Source organism: Rhinolophus sinicus, chromosome 14 (assembly GCF_057876585.1).
Source record: "Rhinolophus sinicus isolate RSI-liver-muscle chromosome 14, RSI-T2T, whole genome shotgun sequence".
Classification (NCBI taxonomy): Eukaryota; Metazoa; Chordata; class Mammalia; order Chiroptera; family Rhinolophidae; genus Rhinolophus; species Rhinolophus sinicus.
The window spans coordinates 114,662,399-114,676,476 of NC_142514.1; the positions used below are offsets into that span (position 1 = coordinate 114,662,399).

General features: G+C 39.2%; 1 protein-coding gene and 1 pseudogene across 1 annotated transcript in view; one reads left to right on the forward strand and one right to left on the reverse strand.

The window, feature by feature from the left end:
* LOC109438842 (caspase-1-like) overlaps window positions 1–14,078 on the forward strand; it is a 37,319-nt gene that overhangs the window by 4,384 nt on the left and 18,857 nt on the right. Inside the window, exon 4 of the mRNA XM_019718958.3 lies at window positions 13,333–13,506. Within this exon, the coding sequence (XP_019574517.2) occupies window positions 13,333–13,506 (174 nt within the window). The remainder of the gene's footprint in view (window positions 1–13,332; window positions 13,507–14,078) is intronic.
* On the reverse strand, window positions 1,299–10,147 carry LOC109438843 (cyclin-C-like; annotated as a pseudogene).

The window sequence follows — 14,078 nt, forward strand, 5'->3', positions numbered from 1 at the left end:
TTTTCCCTGTGTGGGGTTTTTCTCCCATGCAGCTGGCAGGTAGGTGCCATCTTCCCTATGTTGAGCTCTTCCCCCCGCTCATGGCCAAATCTGAATTTTTTTTTTTTGGGGGGGGAGGTGGGGATGCAGAATGTATTTTTATCCTTGCAGTTTTATACTATAAAGTCAACAATTAATAACTCGTTGTTCACAATTGATTTCTATAAAAAAAAGTTTTAAATTGTACACCAATATCCTATGGCTCTAAATTTTATTTATCACTCTCTTTCAAGTCTGAAAAAAATGATTAATTTATTAAGTTTCACAGACAGCACAGTCCCACTGACATAATACTTAGTCTTAAGTCCTATGTTCATATGAGAATTAAGAGTAGCCAGTATCAAACTGGCCTGAAACTTGATTGTGTTCCTGGCTCAGGATACCTGTTAAAAAAATTGTAAATCCACACTAAGACACAAAAATAAACTAAGATGTGTACGTTATATAAAACTTCACAGTAGAGTCAAATTTAACATTAAAGTGTTACTAAATTTCAGCCGTTATGGTGTCTTATTCAATTATCCAATTTAAAAATGCCTGATTAATAGTGAATCAAATGCAAATAGTTTCATGTAAGATTTTTAAAAAAAGTTTGCCCAACATTTCAAAATGATTATAGAATTAATGTAAGATGTAAAATGTCAAAATATTCTATACATATTGCACTTTTCTGCTAGTCTGGGCTAGTATTTTCCAAGGCAAGATACTAAGACTATTGAATAAAATACACTTTTAAATCAATAGATACTTGATTGATTTTCCTGAAATTTTCAACATCATTACCAAAATCTTCCAGGATTTCCTAAGATTTGATTTCTTAAATACAGTTTTAAAGTTTAACTTAAGGAGGGGGAAAAAACACATATATTTGACTTTTTATGTCCTTTCTTGGTCTTTCAATGATGAAAGAGAATTTTAAACAAATTATGCTTCATATTTCATGGCTTTATAAAAGGGTACAAATTCTATTATACAAATTTTAAAAAAATTATACTAATCAAAAGCTATTAATTTTGAAATGTCTGTCTTTAGGTCCCCTTAGAACATTTCCAAACATGTATAACAAAGATCCTGTAATTGATTATATACTAGAATCAAATTAGGTAAGGAAAAACTTATTGTTTAAAACTAAAATCGCTTCCCAATATGCTTGACAGAAACAAGCTATTTCTTTTCATTTGTGTTCCATTGAAGACATTACTGAAATTTGTCCAGTGGTTTATTTCCAACTGGTCCATTACAGAATTCTTCAGAATGTTTTAAGATTGGCTGTAGTTAGATTTCTGACTTCCATCTGGACCCTGCTCTCCTTTATTGTTTGGAGGAGGTTTTGGTTTTGGCATCTTACTAAATATTGCCATCTCTTTTCTCTTATCAGAATTTTTTGCTACTCATATTATTTTAAAGTAACCATGATTATTTCCAAAATCTTCTCCATATCCACAGAAAGCTCAGCAAACTACCATCTGGCCATACAACACACCATCTTTCTGCTGTACAACACAGGTGACAAATAGGCAAGCTAAAACTATCATGAAAAGAGGATACAATAGGCAATGATCCATTCTATAGATATCATTCACTATTCTCCATGCAAGGGAAAGCAACATGTCTTCTTGGCTCATGTCCTGCACTAGAGCAAAGGTCTATAAGGATGATATACTGTGAAGCAACAATCCATTAGTTCTAAAAGATAGAATTCACATTCTAATATATGGTTCATTCTATAAGGAAGTTCCTTTGGAAAGGCATATGAAAATGTAGTTTTTAACACAGAAGTAGCCTCAGAAATCAACCTTGTATTTCAGACTACTCTAAATTTCTCAACTTTGGATGCCAAAAACACACATATAGGAGCCATTAATACAGGATCTATATTTTTATTTTTTTAATTTTTATTTATTTATTTATTTTTTTAATTAGTTTCAGGTGCACAAGACAAAGCAAAACTTAGACGTTTATCATTTATATCCCTCACACTGTGTGAACCCCCCTCCCCCATCCACTATCCCTCTGTACGTTCCCAAAACCTCTCACCTTCCCCTTATCCCCACCCCCCCGCCCCTCTAGCAACCCTCTGTTTTTCCTCCATGTTTCCAAAACTGTTTCTGATTAGTTCATTCACTTATTCTTTTCTTTAGATTCCGCATATAAGTGAGATCATATGGTATTTGTCTTTCTCTTTCTGACTTATTTCACTTAACATAATGTTCTCTAGGTCCATCCATGTTGTTGCAAATGGTAAGATTTCTTTCTTCTTTATGGCTGCGTAATACTCCATTGTATAAATGTACCACAGTTTCTTAATCCAGTCATCTACTGATGGGCATTTCAGTTGTTTCCAGGTCTTAGCTATTGTATATAGTGCTTCAATAAACATAGGAGTGCATAAAGATTTTTGAATTGGAGTTTTGGATTTCTCCGGATAGATACCTAGGAGTGGGATTGCTGGATCATAAGGTAGTTCCATTTTCAGATTTTTGAGATATCTCCAAACTGTTTTCCATAGTGGCTGCACCAATCTGCATTCCCACCAACAGTGCACCAGCATTCCCTTTTCTCCGCATCCACGCCAGCACTTGTTGTTTGTTGATTTATTGATGATAGCCATCCTGACTGGGGTGAGGTGGTATCTCATTGAGGTTTTTATTTGCATTTCTCTAATGGTTAGTGAGGTTGAACATTTCTTCATATGTCTGTTTGCCATCTGTGTGTCCTTTTTAGAAAAATGTCTCTTCATGTCCTCTGCCCATTTTTTAATTGGGTTGTTTGTTTTTTTGGAGTTGAGTTGAGTGAGTTTTTTATAAATTTGTGATATTAACCCCTTATCAGATATATCATTGGCAAATATCTTTTCCCAATCAGTAGGATCCCTTTTTGTTTTATTGATGGTTTCCTTTGCTGTGAAAAAGCTTTTTAGTTTGATGTAATCCCACATGTTTATTTTTCCTCTTACTTCCCTCGCGCGAGGGGATATATCAGTAAAAATCTTACTCCGGGTAATGTCTGTGAAGTTTCTTCCTATATTTTCTTCTAGGAATTTTATGGTTTCAGATCTTACATTTAAATCTTTAAGCCATTTTGAATTTATTTTTGTATATGGTGTAAGGAGGTGATCCAGCTTCATCTTTTTGCATGTGTCTGTCCAAGTTTCCCAGCACCATTTATTGAATAGACTGTCTTTACCCCACCGTACATTCTTGCTTCCATTGTCATAGATTAAATGGCCATATAGGCATGGATTTATTTCTGGACTCTCTATTCTGTTCCATTGATCTATGGGTCTGTTTTTATGCCAGTACCATGCTGTTTTGTTTACTGTAGCCTTGTAGTATAATTTGAAGTCAGGTATTGTTATACCTCCCACTTTGTTCTTATTTCTCAAGATTGTTGAAGATATCCGGGGTCTTTTGTTATCCCACATAAATTTTAGGATTATATGTTCTATTTCTGTGAAAAATGTCGTTGGTAGTTTGATAGGAATTGCGTTGAATATATATATTGCCTTAGGCAGTATGGACATTTTAACTATATTAATTCTTCCTATCCATGAACATGGTATATGTTTCCATCTATTTGTATCTTCTTTCATTTCTTTCTTCAGTGTCTTATAATTTTCTGAGTACAGATCTTTTACTTCTTTGGTTAAATTTATTCCCAGGTATTTTATAGTCTTTGGAGCAATTGTAAATGGAATTGCTTTTTTAATTTCTCCTTCTGATGTTTTATTATTGGTATATACAAATGCAACTGATTTCTGAATATTAATTTTGTATCCTGCTACTTTACTAAATTCATCTATCAGATCTAATAGTTTCTTGGTGGAGTCTTTAGGGTTCTCTAAATATAGTATCATATCATCTGCATATAATGACAGTTTTACTTCCTCCTTACCGATTTGGATGCCTTTTATTTCTTTTTCTTGTCTGATTGCTGTGGCTAGAACTTCCAGCACTATGTTGAATAGAAGTGGAGAAAGTGGGCAGCCTTGCCTTGTTCCTGATTTTAAGGGGAATGGTTTTAGTTTTTCCCCATTGAGTATGATGTTAGCTGTGGGTCTATCATATATGGCCTTTATTATGTTGAGATATGATCCCTCTATTCCCACTTTCTTAAGGGTTTTTATCATGAATGGCTGCTGAATTTTATCAAATGCTTTTTCTGCGTCAATTGATATGATCATATGATTTTTATTTTTCATTTTGTTAATGTGGTGTATCACATTAATTGATTTGCGGATGTTGAACCACCCTTGCATACCAGGGATGAATCCCACTTGATCATGGTGTATAATCTTTTTAATATATTGCTGAATTCTGTTTGCTAGTATTTTGTTGAGGATTTTTGCATCTATGTTCATTAGCGATATCGGCCTGTAGTTTTCTTTTTTTGTGGTGTCTTTGTCTGATTTTGGGATCAGGGTGATAGTGGCTTCATAAAAAGTGTTTGGGAGTCTTCCCTCCCTCTGGATTTTTTGGAAGAGTTTGAGGAGAATAGGTGACAATTCTTTTTTGAACGTTCTGTAAAATTCACCTGTAAAGCCATCTGGTCCAGGGCTTTTGTTTGTTGGGAGATTGTTTATTACTGATTCAATTTCCTTGGTGGTAATCAGTCTATTCAGGTTTTCTGTCTCCTCTTGAGTTAGCCTTGGGAGGTTGTATGCATCTAGGAAATTGTCCATTTCTTCCAGGTTGTCAAATTTGTTGGCATACAGTTGCTCATAGTAATTTCTTAGGATTTTTTGTATCTCTGCGGTGTCTGTTGTCACTTCTCCTCTTTCATTACTGATTTTATTAATTTGGGTCCTCTCTCTCTTTTTTTTAATGAGTCTGGCTAAAGGTTTGTCAATTTTGTTTATCTTCTCTAAGAACCAACTCTTGGATTCATTGATCTTTTGTATTGTTTTTCTGGTTTCTATTTCATTTATTTCCGCTCTGATCTTTATTATCTCCTTCCTTGTACTCCCTTTGGGCTTATTTTGTTGTTCTTTTTCCAGATCCCTTAAGTGTGAAGATAAACTGTTGATTAGTGATGTTTCTTATTTCTTTAGGTAGGCCTGCAATGCTATGAACTTCCCTCTTAGGACTGCTTTCGCGGCATCCCATAGATTTTGGGTCATGGTGTTTTCATGTTCGTTTGTCTCGAGATATCTTTTGATTTCTTCCTTGATCTCCTGTTTGACCCATTCATTATTTAGTAACATATTATTCAGCCTCCATGAATTTGTGTGTCTTCCAGTCTTTTTCCTGTAGTTCATTTCTAATTTCATAGCACTGTGGTCAGAGAAGACAATTGGTATGATTTCAATTTTCTTAAATTTATCCAGACTTGCTTTGTGGCCTAACATATGGTCTATCTTGGAGAATGTTCCATGTGCGCTTGAGAAGAACGTGTATTCTGCAGCATTGGGGTGGAATGCTGTGAAAATATCGGTTAAATCCAAGTGGTCCAATGTGTCATTTAAGGTTGTTGTTTCCGTATTGATTTTCTGTCTGGAAGACCTGTCCCTTGTTGTCAGAGGTGTGTTGAAGTCCCCTACTATGATAGTGTTACTGTTGATCTCCATCTTTATGTCAGTCAATATTTGTTTTATATATTTAGGTGCTCCTATGTTGGGTGCATAGATGTTTACTAGGGTTATATCCTCTTGTCGAATTGATCCCTTTATTATTATATAGTGTCCATCTTTGTCTTTTAATATTTTCTTCATTTTAAAGTCTATTTTGTCAGAGATAAGTATTGCAACTCCAGCTTTTTTCTCATTTCCATTTGCATGGAATATCTTACTCCAACCCTTCACTTTTAGCCTGTGTGTGTCTTTTGATCTGAGGTGAGTCTCTTGTATACAGCATATACAAGGGTCTTGCTTTCTTATCCATTCAGCCACCCTATGTCTCTTGATTGGAGCATTTAAACCATTTACATTTAAAGTGATTATTGATAAGTACATAGTTATTGCCATTTTTAAATTTGTGGATAGATTGTTTTCGTCTTTCTTCTATTTACAGAAGTCCTTTTAGTATTTCTTGCAATGCTGTCCTGGTGGTAATGAATTCCTTTAGCTTATTCTTTTCTGGGAAGCTCTTTATCTCCCCGTCAATTTTAAATGATAGCCTTGCTGGATAAAGCAACCTAGGTTGTAGGCCTTTGTTTTCCATCACTTTGAGTATCTCCTGCCACTCCCTCCTGGCCTTCAATGTTTCTGCAGAAAAGTCATTTGATAGTCTTATGGGAGTTCCCTTGTATGTAACCCTCTGTCTTTCTCTTGCTGCTTTTAGGATTCTCTCTTTGTCTTTAATCTTTGCCATTTTAACTATAATGTGTCTTGGAGTGGACCTGTTTGGGTTTATCCTGGTTGGAACTCTCTGCACTTCCTGGACTTGTATGTTGGTTTCCTTCATCAGGTTAGGGAAATTTTCAGACATTATTACTTCAAATATGTTCTCAATCCCTTGTTTCTTCTCTTCACCTTCTGGTATTCCTATGATGCACATGTTGTTGCGCTTGATGTTATCCCATAGGTCTCTTAAACCATCTTCATTGTTTTTTATTCTTTTTTCTTTCTGTTGTTCTGTTTGGGTGATCTCTGCTAACTTGTCTTCTAAGTCGCTGATTCAATCCTCTGCTTCATCTAACCTGCTGTTAATTCCTTCAAGTGAGTTCTTTATTTCGGTAACTGTGTTCTTTAGTTCTAACTGGTTGTTCGTTATGATTTCTACATCCTTCTTGATGTCCTCTCTAAGTTCCTTAAACATTCTTATCATCAGTATTCTGAACTCTGTCTCTGACAGTTTGGTTACCTCTGCTTCATTTAGTTCCATTTCTGAAGGTTTCTTCTGTTCTGTTATTTGGGATATGTTTCTTTGTTTCCTCATTCTGGCTGACTCTCTGTGTTTGCTTTGATGTATTAGGTAGATGCCCTGGAGTTCTTAGTTCTTGCTGGATTAGTATATAATAAATGTCCTTTATATTTGACTTGCACTACTTCGTTCTTCTCCCCTGCGTGTGCTCTAAAAGTGACTCTTGTGTTGTGTATATTGTCCTGTTAAAGAAGATCCTTAATTGCTTTTCGCTTGTGAGTAGGTGGAGTTAACTCCTAGGCTGACTAGTTGTGAGACTTGGCTTTGCCCACGCAGGGTATTCTGCTGCGTGAGGGTTGACCGCTTAGATGTGGTTTGCCCTTTGGCCTCTATGTGCCTGTAGAGAATCCCCTCTGAGTGTGTCACTTGTAGGTCAAACCCGGTAGTACTCTGGCTTGGTCTGGAGTTGGCCGCTGGGTATGTTGAATCTTGTGCCTCTTAAGCTGGGCACTGGTAGGGCAATTACAGAACAAAGCAAATCACCAAGCACAACAATAACAACAAGGAAAAAGTCAAATACATTCACATGTAAAAAAACAATCGACAACCCCCACTCGACACAAGCAAAGATGTCAGAAATATAAAGACAAATCAAAACAGAACAAAAACAAACAAACAAACAAAAAATAGCTCCAGTTGTAGCTTAAGCCCACCAAGTAATCTCCAGGTTGTTCTCTGCTATAGCACAGAGTCCCCACTCGACACAGGCAAAGATGTCAGAAATATAAAGACAAATCAAAACAGAACAAAAAAAAAACAGCGCCAGTTGTGGCTTAAGCCCACCAAGTAATCTCCAGGTTGTTCTCTGCTATAGCACAGAGTCCCCACTCGACACAGGCAAAGATGTCAAAAATATAAAGACAAATCAAAACAGAACAAAAACAATCAAACAAAAACAAACAAACAAAAAACAAACAAACAAACAAAAACCACAGCGCCAGTTGTGGCTTAAGCCCACCAAGTAATCTCCAGGTTGTTCTCTGCTATAGCACAGAGTCCCCACTCGACACAGGCAAAGATGTCAAAAATATAAAGACAAATCAAAACAGAACAAAAACAAACAAACAACAAACAAACAAACAAACAAAAAAACAACAACACAGTGCCAGTTGTGGCTTAAGCCCACCAAGTAATCTCCAGGTTGTTCTCTGCTGTAGCACAGAGTCCTCACTCGACAGAGGCAAAGATGTCAAAAATATAAAGACAAATCAACACAGAACAAAAAAAAAAAACAGCGCCAGTTGTGGCTTAAGCCCACCAAATAATCTCCAGGTTGTTCTCTGCTATAGCACAGAGTCCCCACTCGACACAGGCAAAGATGTCAAAAATATAAAGACAAATCAAAACAGAACAAAAACAAACAAACAAACAAAAAAAAAACAAGCAAAAAAACAAACAAACAAACAAAACAAAAAAACACAGCGCCAGTTGTGGCTTAAGCCCACCAAGTAATCTCCAGGTTGTTCTCTGCTGTAGTACAGAGTCCTCACTCGACACAGGCAAAGATGTCAAAAATATAAAGACAAATCAAAACAGAAAAAAAAAAAAAAAAAAAAGACAGCGCCAATTGTGGCTTAAGCCCACCAAGTAATCCCCTGCGTATTGTGCAGGTAGAGCCGGTCACCTGATGCCCAGAGTGACTCTGAGGCTGCAGCTTTAGATGCGTGGGACTGAGGGGTCTGGACAGTAGGTTTTACAAAGTCAGTGCAGTTTCTGCCCTTGCCGGCACATATGCACACCGAGAATAGCACCACCAGCCCTGTGTCCAGCTCTCCTGAGTCTTAGGGCACCTCTTCCCTGTGTGTGTGTGTGTGTGGCCAGCAGGGAATTCCTCAGCTGCTGAAAGCTGAGTGCTGTATCTGCCACTTACTGCTGATCCCTGGGAGTGCCTCCGCCGATGTAATTGCCCCGCCCTAGGCAGGCCAGAAAGGGTGGGGGCTGGGGATGGAAAGAGGGGTCTTCTCTTTCCCAGCCCAGCTGTGTCACACCCCACCCACAGGCCAGAAACGGTGGTATCTGGGGGTGGATGAGTCTTCTGTCTCCTAGTCCAGGGCAAACCACACTCTTCTCAGCCTCTTCCCTGGGCCAGAGCCAGCGGCCAGTCTTCCCTTAGCCCAAACCCCAAGGCTCCTCTGTAATCTGACACTGCTCTTCAGATCAGGAGCCAGTTCAAGTCTCTGGAAGGGTGGGGGTAGGATTGGAAGAGCGGGGGGAGGGGCCCAGGTATGGAGTTTAATAGCCTCAAATGCTAGATATCCTCCCTCTGCGGGGGGGAGAGGTCTGCTGTGGGACGCAAAGTAGAGTCCGCCACCTGGCTTTTGTGTTCTCTCTTTTGTCCTGGGAACCCCTGCGTCTCTGCAGCTGGGGATGTGTTTGCCCCGCTCTAGGCTGGCTAGAAAGGGTGGGGGCTGGGGATGGAAGGAGGGGTCTTCTCTTTCCCAGCCCTGCTGTCTTAACCCTCTTCCCGCAGGCCAGAAAAGGTGGTGGCTGGGGGCGGAAGATTCCCAGCTCCTAGCCTCCTCCCTGGGCCCGCCTGTCTCCCCGGAGCCGGGGCTCCAAGGCGCCTCTGTAATCTGCCGCTGCTCCTTAGTGCAGGGGCTAGATCAAGTCTCTAGGAAGGCGGGGGTAGGGTCGGAAGAGCGGGGGAAGGTGCCCAGGCACGGAGTCTGTGTTCCTTGTCCGGCCCAAGGACCAACTGAGGTTATTAGCTGAAGTTAATGCTGGATATGCTGCCCCTGCAGCGGGAGGGGTCCGCTGTGGGACGCAGGGCAAAACGCCCACCTCCTGGCTTCCGGGCTCTCCTCCGTCCTGGGATATCCTGCGTATCTGTAGCCGTGGGTGTGGGCTGGAATTTCACAGGCACAGGTGCGGAGCAGATTTCCACAACCCAAGGGTGGGGGCCGAATTTCTACCGCCACAGGTGTGGACCGCGATTCCAACCCGCGTCCCCACCGCCGCCGCAGGTGCGGTGTGTCTCCGCTCCGCTCCCTTCCTTCTTCCAGGATCTATATTTTTCTGAGAATATCTGGCATAGAAACTCCTGAAATAAACTGTAGCAGTGGCAGTAATGTGTTGTCTTAATTTAAGATGTTTACCTAATGCTGGGATACGTTTGTAAAAAATATTTGTAATTTCCAGTATTATTCTTCTGAGACAAACTTGAAGTCCTTTTGGCATTCCTTCAACATATCTTGTTTATCCAAAATTCTTTGCAAATAATAGCAGCTCTGCCAAAAATTCCCTGTCATGGAACAGTGGAGTGGCCTACACAGTGACTATAGACCCAGCCCACCTGGTAACCACACTCCTCAGTGTCCAAATCTGAATCTTAACTGGTCTGGTGAGCTTTGCTGCTCCACCCTGCTGACTCCCTGGGGCCCCATCCTACCCAACTCGCCCAACATTGGAGGTACTTTCTCAAAGAGCAGCCAGAACCATCCACACTGCACTCTGTCTTGGAAAAGTATCAGAGTCTGTGGGCTCCAAGTGGGGAGGCAAATGACCTCAGTGTGCTCTGAGACTTTTGCTGAGTAGCTCCAGGCTCAGCACTGAAACAAAACGAGAATCTACATTAACCTGGTGAACACTACTCTTCCCACTTTACTAACTCCCTGAAACACTGCCTCACCCAACTAGCATACCTCACAAGCCTGTGTCAGTGGGTGAACCTTAAGGGAGCCAGCAGATGGTAGCAGGCCTCTGAGTGTCCTGGTTTTTGAGAAGCTATTCCTATCCCAGTACTGGTGGCAGCCATCATTTCACAGTGTGGCTTCTCCCATGTACCTCCAGATTTAGCACAGGCTGTAAATCCTCCACACAGCAGCCTATAAATGGTGGATGTGGCCCCACCTCATACCAATCTACCAGAGAGCCAATCCAATTCACTGATTAATCAATAGCAATCAAGGCTCAACTATTACATGAGGGCACACACAACACACACAAGGGACACTTATGGAGCACCCAAGCAGGTGGCCAGAGAGACTGTTCCAGTGCCCCAGAGGACACCTACAACATAAGGCCACCTGGCCGAGACTGGGAGACATAGCAGGTCTCCCTACTACATAGGAGCAAACACAAAGAAGCAGACAAAATGAGGGAAAAAAAGATATGCATCCCAAATGAAAGAATGGGAGAAAACTCCAGAAAAAGATCTAAGCACAATGGAGGCAAGCAAGCTACCAGATACACAGTTCAACACAATGGTTATAATTATGCTCAAGGAACTTAATGAGAGCTTCACCAAAGAGATAGCAAGCATAATAAAATTGAAACCATAGAAACAATAAAAAAGAACCAGTCAGAAGTGAAAAATACAATAACTGAAATGAAGAATGCACTAGAAGAAATCAATAGTAGACTAGATAAAGCAGAGGATTCAAATCAGCAATTTGAAAGACATGGTAGCAGAAAACACCCAAGCAAAACAGAAAAAAGGAAAAGGAATTAAAAAAAATAATAATTTGAGAGACTTTGGGACAACATCAACCATAACAACATTTGCATCATAGGGGTACTGGACAAAGAAGAGAGAAAGCAAGGGATTGAGAACCTATTTGAATAAATAATGACTGAAAACTTTCTTAACCTGGTGAAGGCAATAGACATATAAGTCCAGGAAGCACAGAAAATCCAAAACAAGATGAACCCAAACAGGCCTACACCAAGACACATTATAATTAAAATGACAAAGTTTAAAGACAAAGAGAGAATCCTAAAAGTAGCAAGAGAAAGGCAACTAGCAACTTATAAGGGAGCTCCCATTCCACTGTCAGCTGATTTCTGGACAGAAATTTTGCAGGCCACAAAGGATTGCCACAAAATATTCAATATGATGAAAAGTCAGGACCTACAACCAAGGGTACTCTACCCAGCAAGGCTGCCATTTAAAATCAAAGGACAGATAAAGAGCTTCCCAGACAATAAAAAGCTAAAGGAGTTCATCACTACCAAACCAGTATTACAAGGAACATTAGAAGGATTTCTTCACAATGGAAAAAAACAACAAAATTATGAATAATAAAATGGCAATAGCTACAAATCTATCAACAGTTACTTTCAATGTAAATGGATTCCATGCTCCAATCAGAAGGCATAGGAGGGTTGAATAGATAAGGAAATAAAATGCTGCCCACAAGAGACTCACTTTAGATTAAAAGACACACACATATAGAAAGTAAAGGGAAGAAAATGTTATTTCCTGAAAATTAAAAATAATAATAATAATAATAGCTGGGTAGCAATAATTATACCAGACAAAATAGACTTTAAAACAAAAGTTATGACAAGAGACAAGAAAAGGACCCAGTATTCCCAATCCTTGGTATTTATCTGAAGAAACCCCAAATGCTACTTTGAGGCAGCATGTGTATCCATATGTTCATTGCAGCATTGTTTACAATGGCCAAGGTGTGGAGGCAGCGTGGGTGTCCATCAGTGGAAGAATAGATAAAGAGGAAGTGGTACATATATACAATGGAACATTGTTTGGCCATGGAAGGGAAGGGGTTATTGCCATCTTTGGTGGCATAGATGGACCTGGAGAGTTTGTGCTGAGTGGAGACATCAGACAAAGACAGATGCAATGTAATTTTGCTTATGTGTGGAATCTAAAGGACAAAATAAACATACAAAACAGAAAAATCTCATAGATACAGACAACATTTTGATGGTTGCCACAAGGGAGGGGGTTTGGGGGTGTGAGTGAAAAAGGGGAAGGGATTAAGAAGTACAAATTGGTTGTTACAAGTAGTTATGGGGATGTAGGTTATAGTATAAATTTATAATCGATATTATAACTATGTATGATGTCAGATGGGTACTAGATTTACTGGTATGATAGATGGGAGGGTGTTGGTGGACAGTGTAAAAAGATGAAGAGATTAAGAAGTACAAATTGGTAGTTACAAAATAGTCATGGGGATGTAAAGTAAAGCATAGGGAATATAGTCAATGATGTGGTAATAACTATGTATAATGCCAGGTGGGTACTAAAATAATTGGGGGATTACTTTTTAAATTATATAAATGTCTAACTACTATGCTATATACCTGAAATTAATATAAAATAATACTAAATGTCAACTGTAATTGAAATATCAAAAAGGGGGGGACATAAAGGAAAATAAGAGGTCCAAATTTCGAGGTATAAAATTTTAAAAAGTCATGGGGATGTAATGTATGGCATAGAGAATATAAGATGGTTGCTGGACTTACCATGGTGATCACTTCTTTAAGTATATAAACGTTGAATAACTATGGTGTACCCCTGAAACTATATAATATTGTACATTAACTGTATTTTAATAAAAATCTTAAAAAAGAAACTTAGAAGGTAAACAAATACCTGTCAGGTCCTTGAGGCTGTAAATCTGACTATGCTGGGGATATGTGAGAAAAAATGCGGTGCATCTAACTTGTCTTTGTTCTGTAGATTTATCCAATAAGAGAGAAGGGGGACCGCACTCGTCTAGCCCTCATCATCTGTAACACACAATTTGACCACCTCCCAAGACGTAATGGGTCCAACCATGACATCAGAGGAATGAAGGAGCTGCTTGAGGACCTGGATTATTGTGTGCAGGTGGAAGAGAATCTCACAGCTAGCGTAAGAATCTTTCCCCTGTGCGGGACATATAAACTGCATGCCAACATACCTCTAATAACTAACTAGCTTTCTACATTGGAACCATTCATTTAACTTCTCTGGAACTTGCTTTCTTAAACTTTAAAATGAAAGAAATTTAAAGGTGGTATATATAATTATTTTTACCGCCTTTGAGTGGTAGATAGATAGATAGATAGATAGATAGATAGATAGATAGATAGATAGGTATGTGTTTCTACATGTGCATATATATTTCAGCCACAATGTTGTTACTATTATTGTGAATAATTTATTGTTATTAAATCAAACACTGCTCACTTTATGTAGAAATTACACACACACACACACACACACACACACACACACTCTTCCAAAATGTGGTGATGTGACAGCTGGAGAAGTGGATCACCCAGAATGCTTGACTTGCAACCACAAAGGACACAACCACTGATAGAACTGTGGTAACACGGGGCATGTGGGTATGTGGAGGGCTAGAATATCCTAACCCCTCTCTTCTACTGCTCTCCAGTTTCTTCATATCTTCTGCTAGTGCCTCCTTTGGCCAAACAATT